The sequence below is a fragment of the Phalacrocorax aristotelis genome, chromosome 1 (assembly GCF_949628215.1).
Source record: "Phalacrocorax aristotelis chromosome 1, bGulAri2.1, whole genome shotgun sequence".
NCBI lineage: Eukaryota > Metazoa > Chordata > Aves > Suliformes > Phalacrocoracidae > Phalacrocorax > Phalacrocorax aristotelis.
In genome coordinates this window covers 74,939,220-74,955,398 of record NC_134276.1, presented here as the reverse complement: position 1 = coordinate 74,955,398, position 16,179 = coordinate 74,939,220, and the positions used below count along the sequence as shown (strand labels likewise).

Genomic DNA, 16,179 nt, shown 5'->3' with positions numbered 1-16,179 from the left:
TTTCTAAATGGATCAGAGTATTTGGTCTATATTAATGTAAACTGATGCTTAGCGTAGTTGTGTCCACATTCTTTGTTGCATATGAAGTTTTCTGAGTGGTATCTCATCCAATTAGCCAAATGGAAACCTACAGATACAACTTAGTTCTCTGGGCTGACATGGGAGCAGAGCTGTCAGGGGGAAAGGAGCCAACCTGCAAAAGCTCATCAGGCTTTTAAGTGAGCTGGAGTACTTGGAATACTTTAAAAGCCCATTGAGCATAGTCATTGAAATCCCCTTACTCAGGTGAAATGTGTGTAGGGTTAATCAAATGAATGTTAGCAGATTGAAATTTGGCAACATGGGTTGGATGCATAAAATGCTTCATAATGTACACATAAGAAAGGGTCTCTTTGGGGGATTTGAAGCTAACTTCGCAAGTTAATGAAGTACCTGGTTTTATAGAGCTTGTGTAGACCAGAATTTAAGAGCTTCCTTTCTGGCTTACACAACATTGCACAAATTAACATCAGTTTGCACTGTGTTGCATCTTGTTATCAGTTTAGTAATCACTTATAATGTTTGCCCCTTACTAGATCACTATTAAAACTGGACAGTGAACTACCAAAATGCAGAATTGCCAGAATGAACCTGAATGAATTTGTAATAAAACTTGCTGATCAAGAGACAAAGAATCGTGTAGCTCTCTGAGTGTGTGATGCCATGAGTTCTTCAAAACTAGTGCAGAATTCAGATGACGCTCCTTATGCATTGCTTATTTGCAGCAGGTGCGAGGTAGTCCGCTGCTCATGAGGTGATACAAACGTTTACCTAAGTAGTGCACAGTAGACTCCTGAGGTGGAATGGTTGTATATTTAAATCCTACTCTTGGGAGCACTTCTGCGGTAGCTTCTTGCCTTCTCAATCTGATATATACATGTCTCTTTTTGTATATATGTGTTTGTGTATAAATAACAAAATTCAGTGGGTGAATTGCCTCAGAACTGCTTTGACTGAACTGCTCCTTGTTCTCACTATGGTGTATGCATGTGTGTATAACATATAAATGCATGTAAATATACGTACTGTACTGCCTTAAAACCCACATAAGGAAAGAGATGCGGAGAAGTAAACAGGTTTTCAGGTGCCTAAGATGTTGGCAGAGATGAGAATATATGTCTCTTGGCTCCATCCTTTAACGTTAAAATCATTGTTTCTCTCCTTGATGAAATAATAGAGAAGTGCTACTGCTAATTTGATTACAAGATCATTTTAAAGCATTTTTTTCTGTCCCTGCTACCCAGCCACCCTTTTTGGCAGTAAACCTGTAGTGTTGGCTTTGTGCTCTGAAGAGTGTCTGTTTCATGAACCACCTTCATTTGAAATAGCAGTAAACTGTTGCCATCTTCACAGTTTATTTAACACTGGTGTGTAAGACAAAGGGCATGTGTCAGCTGGAGGAAATGCTATGTAAGGGGTAGAATACACATTATTGCTAAGTTAACACAATAAAGATGCCTTTTGAAGTGTTTTCTAAAAGTAATACTCACCCCTATTCAGCACACGTTTCTGCATGTCGTACCTATTCTAGTAGAAAAAAGTAGAGATGACGCATCAAACTTATGCCAACTCGCGTCTTTCCAGCAATAGGAGAGCTGACGTCTTTCACAAGTTGTGGGAAGTGTTGTCAAAATACGGTAGCTGAAAAGACCCACTGCCTGCTGTGAAATATTCAGCGGGTGCTCCCTTGCCAAAATTGTACAGTGCCTCAGCTTCCAGGTTGCGGTGGAAAGGGATGGCAGCTGCCCAGCCAGCAGTTCTCCAGCCTTTACTGGTACAGCCAAGCTGCGTCAACAAGAGCTGACTTTACGCATAAGTTCATATCGATAGCAGTTTAAAATGCCTGCAGTCTCAGTGTATCTTTGTTTTTTAGACATACCATACTATACAGCACTACTGAGATTTATTATATTTTCATGGAACACAAATGCACTTAAGAGATTTAAAACAGGATGACTTATACATGTAAGCCAGACAAGACGCATCGTGTTGTGAGGGTGAACAGATTTCTGTCTGAAGGGCCTTTCCTGGCACTTTGCCATGAAGCTCAAGGCAAAGATGGATGATCGGCAGATTTGCTTGTTACAAAAACAAAATGTGTTTTGGTGTGTTTTTCCTTCCTTGCCGCTTCATTACACAAAGCGTACTTTGTGGTCGAATGGGAATTTGCAGCTGGTGAATGAGTTTTATCATTAAAACTTAAAGAGAAAGAGAGAAGGAAGAGTCAGAAGTTGCTTGTCTGAACTCTCTTTCCCCTACAGGGAGTCACTCACCTGCGGAGCAGAAGGTAGCTTGTGGTGGAAGCACAGAGTGCAAAATACAATGATTCAGGCTATTCCCTTAGTTTTATTAGAAGTGTCCTTACAGAGTCACTGTCTCGCGTATGTTTTTAGACAGAGGGGAATTTGAAAGACAAAGGGGATACCGTTAATGTCCTGGTGAGTTTAGCTTACCTGCTGAGACTAGGGGAGCTATGGAGAGTGCCAGGGTCGGCAAAGGGCGTAGTCTGAGTGTAGTAGTTTGTAGTGTACGGCTTGAGAAGCAGTTGGGTTTGCGGGGGTAAAACTCATGCTGGCAAACCACTGCACTTGGGGTGTATGTTCCAGGTGCCTGTAGCGTTAACAGTCTGGGTTGCCGTCTGAAAACTTCTACTCAGTTTTAATTTCTGCTAGTAAAAACAAAATATCTCTTGGTCACTTTTGATTCATTTTTATATGTTTGCTGTTTTAGACTAAAGAAAAGCAACCAAAAAATCCCCTCAAAATGTAAACCAATTACTTGCTACATGCTTCTTTTTTAAATAATGGAGTGCTGCTGAAGTGCTCAGTTCTTCGGAGTCTGAACCTTTCCCTCTGAGTACCTCTGACTGTGTCCGGGCTGTTGGAAAGGGACGTGACACTGGAGGTACAACCGGGAGCGCTGCGGTGAGCAATAGGAGCTCCTTGACGTGAACGGTGACAAAGCATACAGTGTGTTTGAAGCAGTTGGGGTGTCATATGTAGTGAAAATCTCCCTGACAAAAGGTTTCTAATTTATAGCACTGGCACTCGTCATTGGCACTCGTTCCCAGCTTTTGGAAGTCGGCATGATGGGCTCCTTGCATGCTGAGGGATTCTCTATGATTGTGGCCAGCTGAATGCCACCTGGATGCTTTTCCTCAGTGTTCTGCATCAGTTGGCTCTGCCTGCCAAGCTCCTCCAAGGCGTATGCCGTGCTTTTGGTCCACGCCTTCCCATGGTCTTGTTCAGAAGTCCTGTTTTGCCCTTGCAAACGCTCACGTCTCCTGCGGTACATGAGGTGCAGGCAGCCGTAGAGGAGGACTGCAGCGATGATGAGGAGCAAGACACTGCTGGTGAGCCAGATGCCCAGTGCCAGCTCTTTCTTGGTGTTTCTTGTGGATGCCAGGTCTTGTTCCAGCGTGTTAAAAACTCTGCACTGGTCACTGGAGGGGTTTGCGGACTGGCAAGTCACGCACACGATGTATGTTGTCAGTGGAGTTAGGTTTTCAACAACAAAGGATGAACGACTGGTGGGCACTCTCTCTTCCTTCTGAAAGCTCTTTCTTGAGTAACTCGATAGCATGCTGTTCCAGTTAGGGTGGTACATGACGCTGTAAAAGCTGTCGGCACAACTGGCCATTTTTGGCCAAATTACCATTGCCGTGTTTCCTGTGATGTTTTGGACAGTTATTCCCATCAGGATGTTGCTCAGGTAGATTTTTTTCTCTCCCAGTGCCGATCTCGCTGTGGAAGTCGGAGATATTCGTTTCCCAGTGAGGTAACTGAGAAGTTGCAGGACTGGAGATGTCGTGTGGATCTTAATCGTAGCGCTCTGTAATTTAGGAAAGGAGTTTATTAAGAAACTATGCTCCTACTGTTGGTTCTGCTGCATCAAAGTGAGAGTTGGCTTAAAGTCTGGAATATTTTAAACCGTGTACTTTTTTTCTCAAGTGAAAGGCTAGATACGTGCTTACAAAAATTCAACTGGAGCTGCTGCCTGTCCAGGTGATCATTGTATCTTTTCTCTGTGGGAGACGGTGTGTTCTGCAGAATTTGCAATTGGGGAACCACTTCCATTCACAGAATTTTTACAGATGACTTTGCACTTGCAACTGGGAACGAGGGGGATGCTGGCCCTCAATATCCCATTCAAAATTTGCCTTTATGTCAACTTTGGTATACACACTGCCTACGTATTTGGGACAGTCCCCAGAATAAGGTCACTGGATATTTTTCTCTTCAAGAATTTGTGGTTAGGTGACATTAAGGGAAACAAAACCTCTTCAAAACTGTAAAGGGGAGAGGTGAACATGCTTTGTACATCTGAAATATATATCCCTCCCACAGGGAAAAAGGAATGATCAGAAGTTTAAACAGATGCATCTGTAATCTCAAAGCTGGCTTTTGTGAGCAGTGAATTTTCTTACGTTAAGTGGCGAGTGAGGGGTGGCAGTGAGGAGTGGATCTTGAGGGACAAATTCCTCTGGCCATCCACAAGTCTTGATTTTTGCCTGTCACAGTCAACTGAAAAACAAACCAGGATGTGGAAACATCACCAGCTATTATTTTGTCTCCAATATAGTTTTACGTTAGTTTCTTACTCGCCAAAACTCTGTTTTCTGCTGGTGAGTTAGCGCACCTGTAGCCTCCGCTAGAGCAGCGGCTGTGGTGATTGTACATTGATGGCTTCGGTACCACAGCATTTAGCCTTGATGCTAGTCAGCCTCTTGGAAAAGCTTTCTCAAGCTAGGCTTAGCTGGTGAAATACAGCTTTCACTATAGCATGCTCTTTGGATAGATACTGTTTTTTAAAAAAATAACTCTTTTTAAAGAGTTTTTTAAAAAATACTCTTTTCTGTGTTACGTGATTGTATGTAATTCCATAATCTGTCTGCCCCGAACCAATACTACTCCTCATAATAAAATTAACATTAGAAAACGTGACAATATTTTGAGATTCTAAGTTTGTTTTGCCACTGTAAGTAGTGTAAGGAAAACATCTATTTTCTGCAATTTTCTAAAGGCTTCAATTAAAGAATATCTTCCCTTCAGTACAACAAGTTGGCTTCTGCCTTGGTAGGCTTTTAATTAAAATTTTTATTTAATAACAAAACAAACCTTAATAAAAGCCAGTGGATATTTTTGTTATTGGGTGTTTTTCTTTTTTTTAATTTTACAGGTGTGAGGATAAATTTTTCAAAAGAGCCTACCTCGGCAATTTAATCTGATTCTCTTGTAGCTTAATATTTAGTTTCTAGTGGCACTTGTGTGACAGTTTTTTTCCACTGTAAAAATATTTTGCTTTTTTTTTATGAACACAAATTCCCATGACAGTAACACTGTATGTCATTTGTTATGGCTTTGTTATAAAAATTACTTTTTTTTTTTATTATTATGAACAGGTTTCAGATGTTGTTAAGACTCTTGGCTAAGCAAAAATTTAGTATTCAAAATTTTCCTGATTAAGAAAGTTCATAACATATGCTCATAACATATTCTGAAATTATTTTGTAATACTTCTATTGTATTTTATACTAGATAGGAGTCTGGCAAAATACATCGTATTTTAGTGGGATCATGATTGTTACATTACATTAATAGTAAGAATTTTGTGACTTTATGAAAATTGCTGGTCAAGACTTCTGGATTATACTTATTGGGAAGTGGGAAGAAAAAGATGTGTGTTCATTTTCATTACAATGTAAAACCTTAGATATGACTGATCTGGGTAGGTGCTGCCTTTCTAATCATTTGGTAAGTGCACCCTTTTGGATATAAATATAAATATAAAGCAGTTGAGTTTGCTATCAAATAAACTTATTAGACACATTTTGGCATCTGCCCAGCTTCTGCAGATATTAAAATCGGGCGCGTTGGTCAAATCAGAACTTTCACTTGTTCATTTGTCTTCTTTTCAGCTGGTAGGTCCCAATTACTTAAAATTATAATTTATTTTTCTAGAACACTTCCTAACACAATCTAAAATAATAGTTTCATCCTCACAGCATTTTGTAAATTCAATGTTTGTATTTTAATTAAACAGCAATAATACCAGGTTTTATTATTACAAAACATCGACTATTAGAAGATAGAAAATTACTGGCATGTAAATGTTTGGAAAACCCATTTGATATATTATAGATTATAAAGTCAGTACTTACCGTCACTTCCTGACAGAAATTTCAGAACAGAATTTTCATATGGTGATGCTGCTGTGAAAATTACATAAACACTTAATTTCCTGTATATTTTTTCAACTGAGTGATTTCCTACTGATCTCTGCTAGCCAGTTTGCTTTTTCTTCCCCTCTGATTCCCTGGACTGAATTCTCATAGCTTGGTGCTTTCAGTTTTTTTCTGCAGTGCTGCTGGTGGCACGGTTTCTTTGTCTCTTCCACTTAAATTCATGCAAGAGCACATCTTGTCTAAAGATGCTGTTGCCGTGCTTTTCAAAGAATGTACAGGAGGAAAAATAATGTATTTTCCCCCGTCTCTTGCTTGCCTGCCCTTGGACAGTGTACTGCCTGAACATTCCTGTTATATGCTTTTGTGCCTCTACCAGTGATGCTGTGAGTGATTAATGTTAGCACTTTGATGACATCAGTAACTAGCAACTCTCTCCCCCCCCCTTTTTTTTTTTTTTTAATTTAATTTAACTAGGGGAGGGAGCAAGCATAGCTTAAAAAAACCCCACAGAGCTCCCTCTCTCTTCCCTTCCCTTCCTCCCCCCCAACTTTGTTAGTGGCTTCTTCCCTACACATTTTATGCTTTCGTGCATCATGGGGGGGAAGCAGCGGTGGCATGTGATCCCTTGTCACAGTGTATAAAGCTCCACTAATCCAGCGCTTACAGGTGGACCATTTTAGGTACTTCCCCATGAGGCTTACATTAAAGAAAGATGTGTTTTTAGATTGGCTGGCTTCTTATTGTTCTGTATTGGTGAGTTTTTAAATACTGAAATCATGTTTTTAGGGCTTGCTCTTCTATGACAAATTTATGCTGTGTGAAGAGGAGTTCCCTCCCCTTAACCTCACAGCAGTAAAATGCTTTAACCTACTGGAGTAAAATTCTCCTTGTGCTATAGCTTAAGTAGATCATTTGGACGCATTTATTGTGGAGACCTACCTGATTGGAAACATCAAAAGCAAAAGACGAAATCTCGCCTTTTAGGGACAACTCTATAAATGCTTTGTGATAGGGACATTCATCTTGCACATATTTGCTTAACGTTTTACCAGTTCTCTTCGCCGTCGATGCCCCACACCCCTTTTCTGTAAGCAGAGAGGTACGCAAACGGTGTGCTAGAGGGATGCAGCTTTAGGCTGTCCACCCCGTGGGCGGAGTGTTTGGGGTTTAGCCTTTTAGCCAGCTCTGATCTAATAGCAGGACTGTGTTGTGTATTAGGAGTCTAGTAATTAGCCAAGTGTCTATTTTAGTTTGCATTCACAGAAAAGATGGCTGAGTATTTGGAAACAGCCCTCCTCCACAAAATCAACACAAGCCCACGGTCCATAGAACAGACCTTTCCAGACTGACAGACGGCTGAGGCCCAGGGACCTTCCAGAGCAGGGTGACCTGTGGCAGGTTGCTCAGGGATGCGTCTCGTTGGGTCTTGAACATCTCCGAGTACAGACTCCACAGCCTCTCTGTTTGACCACCCTCGCAGTAGTCAAGTTTTTTCTGATGTTTAAATGGGATTTCCTGTTTGTGCCTGTTGCCCCTTGAACTGTCACTGGGCAGAGTTGGCTCTGTTGTCTTTACTGCCCCCATCAGCTGCTTACGCATGTGGATGTGATCCCCCTGAGCCTCCTCTTCTCCAGGCTGAACAGTCCCAGCTCCCTCAGCCTTTCCTCACTGGAAAGATGCTTCAGTCCCTTAATCATATTTGAGGCCCACTGCTGAACTCTCCCACATGTGTCTCCATGTCTCTCCTGTACTGGGGAGCCCAACAGTGGACCCAGCACTCCAGGTGTGTCTCACTCACGCTGAGTAGAGGGGACGGATCACCTCCCTTGACCTGCTGGCAGTGCTGTGCCTGATACAGGACTGCTGGCTGCCTTTGCCACGAGGACACGTTGCTGGCTCATGGTCAGCTTCTTGTTCACCGGGTCCCTCAAGACAAGAAAAACAAAAAATCCCCAAAACCCACCTTCTGCAGGTCAGGCTGGTTTCCAGTATAGTTTTTCACGTAGATGGGGATGGAAGTTCAGGCATGTAAGAAATATAACTAAATCTTTAAGTGAATTCCAGTACTGGCAACTTCTTGAGTTTTCACATTGCAGAAATAAATTGCTGGTTATGACTTTCTGTGATTGTTAAAGCATGATAAAACTTATGTAATTTTCTGTGTGTGTGTTTTAATAACATATGCAAAATTTCCTACTTAGGTCAGGAGTTGCCTGATTCAGAAAGTTGGTTTTGGATCTCTAGTTCTCTTTTTACGACCTAGATGGTCTCTTCTGAGCCTGTGTTTTCGTGTATGTCTTTCATAATGCAACAATTTTTGACCCACAAGTGTTTGTGAAGTACATCTAGGGCATCCACAAAACATGTCCCAGAAGTGTTAACCTGATGCCAAGTCAGACTAGAATCCAATTTTAAAATTTCTAAGTCCACAGTTCAAAACATGTCAGAAACTGGTGTTTATATTGAGATTTACAACATACATGAAAATGTGTGTCTTTTATCCCAATATCTTCTAAAGACGATTTGTAAGACTTTTTTTTTTTTTATAATGAGACTACAATCCCCCAAGAGTGTGGTAGACTTTCATGACTTGAATTCCTAGTAGTTTCTTTGTGCAATGCCATGTATCACAGTATCTGGTGTCGACTTGCATGGATAATTGGGGCAAAAACTTCTTCACTGAAAGAGTGGTCAGGCATTGGAACAGGCTGCCCAGAGACGTGGTGGAGTCACCGTCCCTGGAGGAGTTCAAAAACCGTGTAGATGTGGCGCCTGAGGGCATTGTTTAGGAGACATGGTAGTGCTGGGCTGACAGTTGGACTTGATAATCCTAGAGGTCTTTTCCAACCTTAATGATTCAATGATTCTAAGATCCGCATTGGAGGGAAGGTCAGTGTTCTTCCTGGATACTGGTGAAGGAAAATTTTGTTACAGCTGATGTGTGTGGAGTTGAAAGTCTAGCAGTATGCTGTCTTCATGCATGGATTAGAGAGAATGAAAACTGCAGAAAAGGAAACAAAACAGAACCTTCTGCAAGAAAGGTTCACAAGATTCCCCTTTAAAATTAAATTTCAGGGTATTAGGAGAACAAGCCACTTACAGAAGTGGAGGATGTTAAGTTAGCTAACTCCCCTTTGATCTGCTGCTTCAGCAAACAGTTCCTAAATCCCTATGCAGCATCAGTCTGTACAGTTGTGTTCACTTGTAAGAAATAGTCATTGATATGGCAAAGCACCTGATCCCATTTACACAGCTCTGGAAGAATTTCCATGAGGTTACATCCCAGACTTAGATTTGCTTTGATCTTTGGTACAGCTAAGGGATTGGAAAAAGAGAGATCCTTATTAATTAGTTGCAAAGACAGGACCTGCAGAAGGCTGTTCTTCTGTAGTTGAGTCTTCAGAGACTTAAAAGACCTATTATGAAATGAAAACTGAAGTAACTTCTTTCAAAGTGCGTTGTGTATAAAATGGACAACAGGAATAGAAGCTGTGCTTTAAATTCAGGGATCTGAACATTGGCATTGACTACTCTTATCCTTTTATACATGTGTAAATAGAAAAATACGAAAGAGGAAATGTTCATGGCTTTATAAATAGTAAGTGGAAGATGCCTGGTGAAAAACAAAAAAATACGTTCACAAATTTTTCTTGCTAATACAGAAATTTTGGTCGGAGTTCCTGCCTTACAAAAGGGAAGCTTTCTATTTTAGCTTCCTAGAGAGAGAGAGATATAAAGTTAAAATTTTATTTTTAATATGCTTTAAAATGCTGTTTAAATTAGAGTATTATAGAGATGCAGTCAGCTGAAATTGTCATTAATCACATCTGTTCTCTCATTTTAGGCGTTGAATCTCGCATATTCCAGTATCTACAGCAACTACAGGAATTTTGTTGGACCTCCTCACTTCAAAGTCATCTGTAGACTTCTTGGGTATCAGGGTATTGCTGTGGTGATGGAGGAGTTGCTGAAAGTTGTCAAGAGCCTGGTATGCCAATTGTCTTTCATTTTCTGCTATTCCAAATGGCTTCTGATAGGAAATAGCTCAAGAAAAACAAAGTGAAAGTAAAATCTCAGATAAAACTAGTTAAAATGTTACTTCCATTGAAGTTCATTATAATCTGTGTTTGGGAGTACTGAAGGTCTTGTGAAAGCAATAGATGGTACGCTTTGGTAGCCTAAGCAGAGTTTTGAAAACCTTGGACTCTGCATTGGAGATGAATTAAATTTCTGGAGACCTATGCTGTTAGGTCCTGGGTAAACTCAGGAAAAGTATGAATGTTTCAAATTAGCTGATTTCAACTTAAAGGTTGTCTGTAAATTCACTTTCTTGATATTTTTTGAGAACCACTGGAATGTGTTTTCTGCCTTGCCTATCTTCAGGGCTTTCATTAATAACATCATCAAGAGATGACGCCTTAATAACGAGGAAGGTTTAATCTCTGTGCTTGATCTAGCAATGGATATCACCAAGACTATTTAGAAGAGTGCTCAGACCAGATCTTGAAGAAGTTATCCATACGGCCTGGGCATCCTGTATTGGAAAAGACCTTTTCTGTAGCTAGGAGGAGGTTGAGGGGCTGGCTGTTCACTAAATTATTAATAACTATGTATACATTCATAAGGCATTGCAGTTAAGTTTAAGCCAAAGAAATGGCCTTTTCCTCCCTGTCCCTGCTGCCTGTAAGGAGCATGCTGACAAAATAATCCAACTCTACTGGGGGATAGATGTATTTTTTATAATCTCACTTCAGACACTTGACACGTGGCACTTTGTTTACAGAAATTCCCACAATGTTCTAAGTATGGTTTTGACATTCTAGAAAGGCTGTAGCCTACTTGAAGGGGTTTTGTGGTCTAATCTTCAGGAAAAGAGGAAAACACAGATATTTTTTGTGGTTTGGGGTCAAGTGTTGGTTTGCTGGTTTTGGGGGGATTTTTTGTATTATTTATTTAGGTGGTAAATTGTCTCAATTCATTAAAGATAGCATTGAATGCTTGGGCATTTATAAAGGAGGTTAAAAGGTGGGGGTGGGCATCCTGCTGATGCCTGATGCAAGTGCTCAGATGTAGGGAGATGGGGATGAGATAGGTGTCTTATGGGATGAAGGCAGACTGGCTGTAGGCTGGGACTCTGCCTTAACTGGTATGTCCGGAATAGCCAGTTTAAGCTGTAACAAACATACCTGATGTTAAGGATTTTTCCATTGTTGCTTTTGAAAGCGTTCAGATGCATCTTTTTCACCAAAAATCTAAAGGTTGGTTAGACAATAGAGCCAGTCTGCAAGAGAACAACATAATTTCTTCTTTTTTACCTTTTTGGCATTAGCTGTTGTGCCTCCAGCAAAAGGAGGCTGATGCCATATGAAGGAAAGGGCAACTGTATTCATTTGAAAAACTTGCCTTTTTGAAGATGATGGCTGACAATTAAATGCAGGATTTTTAGAGCTTGTGCAATTCATGTGTAGTTTGAATGCAATTTGTTGTAAAGTTTCTTAGTTCAATAACACTGACATGTTTACACACATCTGTTTTCTCTTAGTTACAAGGGACGATTCTTCAGTATGTCAAGACCCTAATGGAAGTGATGCCTAAGATCTGTAGGTTACCAAGACATGAGTATGGTTCTCCAGGTTAGTTCACATTTGGTGTTACCACAGTAGCCTTAATACGATGACACTAATAGCTGTCTTCTGGATCATGTGTACCTCTCTCTTTCCCTCCCTTTCTTGTTTCTCACAATAATCAGCGCTTGGTCTTGTCTTTTTTCTTCATAACAAAAATCATTGAACACTGGGCTTTCTGAAAGTACTTAAAATTTTAAGACTTCTATGCTTAGGGCAAATAAAAGGATGACAGTCTGTATATAGACAGCCATATGACATTGATCTTCAGCTGGGATGTCCACAATAGTTTCTATTTCTAGTCTTTCTCATAAGTGTGTTGAGCTTTTCCTTCTGCAAGTTAGCCTCTCACACTTGCTCTGTTTAAACGTCTAATTTAGGTAACCCTGATTCTCTGGAAAAGCCTCTATTCCCTCTCCCTTTGCCCTTATGAAATGTAAGATAAAAGGAGTGCTACTGCTGAGAGGCAGACCAGTCCTGCCAGAATAGTTACATCTGAGGCTTGTGTGGGTCTCAGCCACTTAACAGGAGGTGTGACAGTTGCAGAAGAAATTACTTTGAAAGCTGCTTGCCACTATGGAGAAATAATTGGCTAATTAGTATTTATCACATTGTTCACTGAAATTCTGAAACTGCTTCCCCCCTCCCTCCAAAATATTCCTCCTCCACAACTTCTAATTAACACAAATTAATCATTCCATGTGCCGCCCACCTCCTGTACATCTTCATTTTTCCAGAGTCGTTTAGGTTTATTAAATGCCACTCCAACTGGAATGAGGTTGTGTTTTTTCTGCTTCCCACAGCTTGTTTGACGCTCATTACCAATGTTAAACGAAATTGAGGACTTACTAAGTGTTTCCTTCCTGTTTTTCTCCCTGAAGCGTAGAAATGAATGAATCACAGTAGTTAGCAGTATAAAAATAACCTATCTGAGGTTTTTAGCCACTCATTAAGGTCTGACCACAGAAGCAGTAGGGATTCTCAAATACAGATTATGCATCGCCAGGGTCTGCAATGCTGCAGGTGGTATTAGGAAACTCATAGTCTCTTGCCAGAAATCCTCACCTGTAAGGAAGTAAGTATTTGGCAGGGGATGCCCAAGGGACTTAAGCAGAAACTTTTTCTTGAGGTGAGAAGGCAATCTATCCTATAGGAAAGGCAAAACTTTACTTGTGCAGTGGTAGCCTTCACAGTATTGATTAAAACATTTTAAAATCCTTCATCGCTTTCCTGTTTTGTAGAGATCACAAACTGCTTTGACCTCATATTTACTTCTGCAAAAGAAATCCCGTATGTTTAGTTGCCTGCTGTACAGAGACACCAGGGTAACTCTTGGTGTTACGATGGAAGATCACAGTAACCTGATTTGGACTGGATCTAAAAACCCACTTGATTCTGTCCTCGTTCACTGTCCTGGTTACTAACATGTTTTGTCTTGACATGTGTATTTTTCCTCTTCCGAACTATTTCTTGCAGTGGACGCTTAACTTCCCAGAGAGTCTCTTCCAAGAAATGGCAGAGACAGGCTTTATAGCACTGTCACACTGCCTTTCTTTCCCTTTGCTTCTGAAGATGCTAGACAGAAAACACATGTGGAAGCTCAGGACATCTCCATCCCTCTCTCACATCACTGCACAACTGCGTTGCACTCTCTGACACTTCTCCATCATGGAACTGCTGCCCTTGGAGCAGCTCTGATTCATAAAGGAAAATGTTCTCTGCGATGGGAATGTGCTGCTGTAGATTTTAGCCCTCATCTGGCATCTTGAGAGGAACTGCCAGATTGTAGAAGGGCAGGCTCAAACCGTGCTTGATTTGAATCCCTGTCCTCTCCTTTCTGTGCTAAATTCTCCTCTGTAGCGTTCTTTGCCACACTTTGTTTACTTGGTTCGCCACAGAAAGTGCAAGCTAATACATGCCAACTGTTGTCTGTTCCCCCCCCCCGCCTCCAAAAGCTTCCTGCAGAAGTTAGTAGTTGTAGTAGTAAGTCTGAGTCTTAGAAGCAGGATACAGACATGCTCCATATTCTTTCATGACAAATCATTTCTTCATAATTGGCACTGCCTATACATACAGAGCAAAACTGATTCTCATCTACAGATTAGATATGTAGATTCTTGTCTGTCTGGATGTAACATGCATTTATCAATTCAGAATCGATTTCCGGAGTCCAGTGTCCAGATGCAAAGTGATTTAAGTATGTAAGCCTCTAGCTATTTCATGCACTTCAGACTTTTTGGAGAGCTGTGTTTGGACTCTGTTGATTGCAATTCCCTGAGCCCTACATAATCAGCCCTCTAGACCTGTGGATTCCTAAACAATGATTAATTCCTTCTAAAAGGAGCAGGGTACAGACAGTGGCATCAGAGTTGTTCAGGACTCCTGTTTGCCAATAGGTTTGTTTCCATAGGAACAGCCAAAAGCAGTGGGGAACTTGCTCATCTTGTAGTCTTTATTTGTCTAAAAATACATTAAGCATAAGGATTTTTAAAGGGACCTTTTAAAGTCACTAAAGCTCTTAAAGGAATATTGGCCTATGAGTTTAAACGTGAAATTCCATCTTGGAGGTGACGTTTTCTTATGCTGTTTTTCTACTATTTGAATATGGCATTCCTGCTTTTGATAAACGAGTATTTCATGTCCTGCCACTCTGAAGTGTGATTGGACACGGTGAGGAAGGCAGTTTGTCAGCTCTACTGTGAGATGAGGCTTAGATTTTTGTCACTGGTATATCACCCTTCCAAAAGAAAGTTTTTTTTAAAAAAAATCGGTAAACTTAGCAAAACATAAACCTGGTGAGAAAATAGCCTAATTGTGTATTTTTTCACCAAGTATAACATGGAAATGTTTCTTCTTTTTAAATAAATAAATCAAAAACCAAAATCCCACGGCCTGGTGCAGGGCAAAACACTCATTGCACCAGGCCATGATCTCTTGAAATCCCATGTGTTTGCACGGCAGTTTGGGGAAGCCTCCCAGTGCCCTGTGCTCCTGGCTGCTGTGTTCCCGTGTCTCCCGGGGCTGACTGCCGCTGGCAACACCTTCTGAGCTGCTTCAGCACAGCAACCTGGCAAAAAACAGTCTTCCAACCCACCTTTTTCCAGAATACTTTGGGTCAGGGTCTAACAGGAACTGGAGCTAGCCTGGGCTGGGAAGTGTGGTGGAGGACAGTAGTGGCTAGAGGCTGCTGCCAAAGCATCACTTGGCACAGCAGATGGGCTAGTAATGCTTCCCGTTATCCCAGGTTTTTGGTCAAACTTGGATGAATAGGAGAATAAGTTAATTTCTTGGTGGGGGCGAGATGGCTTGAGTCCTCATGGGGAAAAATATGAAGGGAGTTTATTCATGGGTTTTTCTGGAACCTGTCCATTGGAGAAAGATTTGGGAGGGCGTCATGGACTAGTTGAAAGAATTTGGGAGGTACCCAAATCACCTAGATGATTGCGAAAAGGGCAGTAAGGACTGATCAGTTATGCAGAAAAATAGATTTCTTTCTACCAAAATAAACACAGTGCACAGGCTCAGTGATCGTAATTCCCAGATACATGTATATGCTTAAACCTTACAAACATTTCTGTTGAAAGGAGTGGCATGACTGCTGATATGCAGAGTTAATGATGTCCCTTGTGAGCCAGAGAAGTATTTGTAGCTACCATTTGAAGGTCTGTATGAAAGTGAACATAAACTATAGGTCATTGTAGCATCCAGTTTCTTGGGAGCAGTTTTGCTGTTGCAGATTAGCAGATTTTACTTGACAATAGTGAAGTCAGTACTCGGCAGAAAATAATCCATAACACAACTAGGCCAAGAATTATATTCAAGACCTAGTTCGTTGTTAGTCAGCAATTCAGTTCTAGAATTAACAGCCAATTTTTGTCCTAATCTTTTAGGTACCAGAATCGTTACAAACTCTGGAACATGTCTGATTTGAGTCTGTAGGTGTGGCTGAGATTGCTTTATAGAAAATGAAAGGTGGCCAAAGCGAAGAAATCCAACCAGCTTCACATCGCATGTGTTGATTTGGTCTGACATCCTAAATCAATTTGCTGAAACTTGGCATCTGCTGGTTGGGTGCTGTTGAGATAGGATTTTGGAAGCAGAGATGGAGCCTAATCCTTTACTAATCTTCTATACTTTACTGGATCTATTTGATATCAACAGCCTTTGCTTTTGTTGAGATCTGTGTAAATGAAAAACTAGGATTATAAGATCAATTATTATGACACCTAACATCATCCCATCTGCAGGAATAGAGGGGCTTAGTTACAATCGCTTTCTTGGAGAGAAGGAGCAAAAGGCTCGATGCTATGTATATGTAACTAATTCAGTAAC

General features: G+C 40.8%; 2 protein-coding genes across 5 annotated transcripts in view; one reads left to right on the top strand and one right to left on the bottom strand.

The window, feature by feature from the left end:
- The window catches only part of CYFIP1 (cytoplasmic FMR1 interacting protein 1), a 78,327-nt gene that overhangs the window by 51,323 nt on the left and 10,825 nt on the right, over nucleotides 1–16,179 (top strand). For all 4 annotated transcript variants that reach the window (XM_075093790.1, XM_075093761.1, XM_075093771.1 and 1 more), the window contains 2 exons: nucleotides 10,068–10,211; nucleotides 11,766–11,856. In XM_075093790.1, the coding sequence (XP_074949891.1) occupies nucleotides 10,068–10,211; nucleotides 11,766–11,856 (235 nt within the window). The remainder of the gene's footprint in view (nucleotides 1–10,067; nucleotides 10,212–11,765; nucleotides 11,857–16,179) is intronic.
- On the bottom strand, nucleotides 2,980–4,520 carry LOC142057592 (fibronectin type III domain-containing protein 9-like). Its single transcript, XM_075093910.1, has 2 exons — nucleotides 4,466–4,520; nucleotides 2,980–3,870 (listed from the first exon to the last, which is right to left on the bottom strand). The coding sequence occupies exon 2, from the start codon at nucleotides 3,733–3,735 to the stop codon at nucleotides 3,067–3,069; it is 669 nt and encodes a 222-aa protein (XP_074950011.1). The 5' UTR covers nucleotides 3,736–3,870; nucleotides 4,466–4,520; the 3' UTR covers nucleotides 2,980–3,066.

What these genes read in the sequence shown, in the direction of transcription:
- LOC142057592 (XM_075093910.1), bottom strand. Translation starts at nt 3,735, where the DNA reads ATGGGAATAACTGTCCAAAACATCACAGGAAACACGGCAATGGTAATT.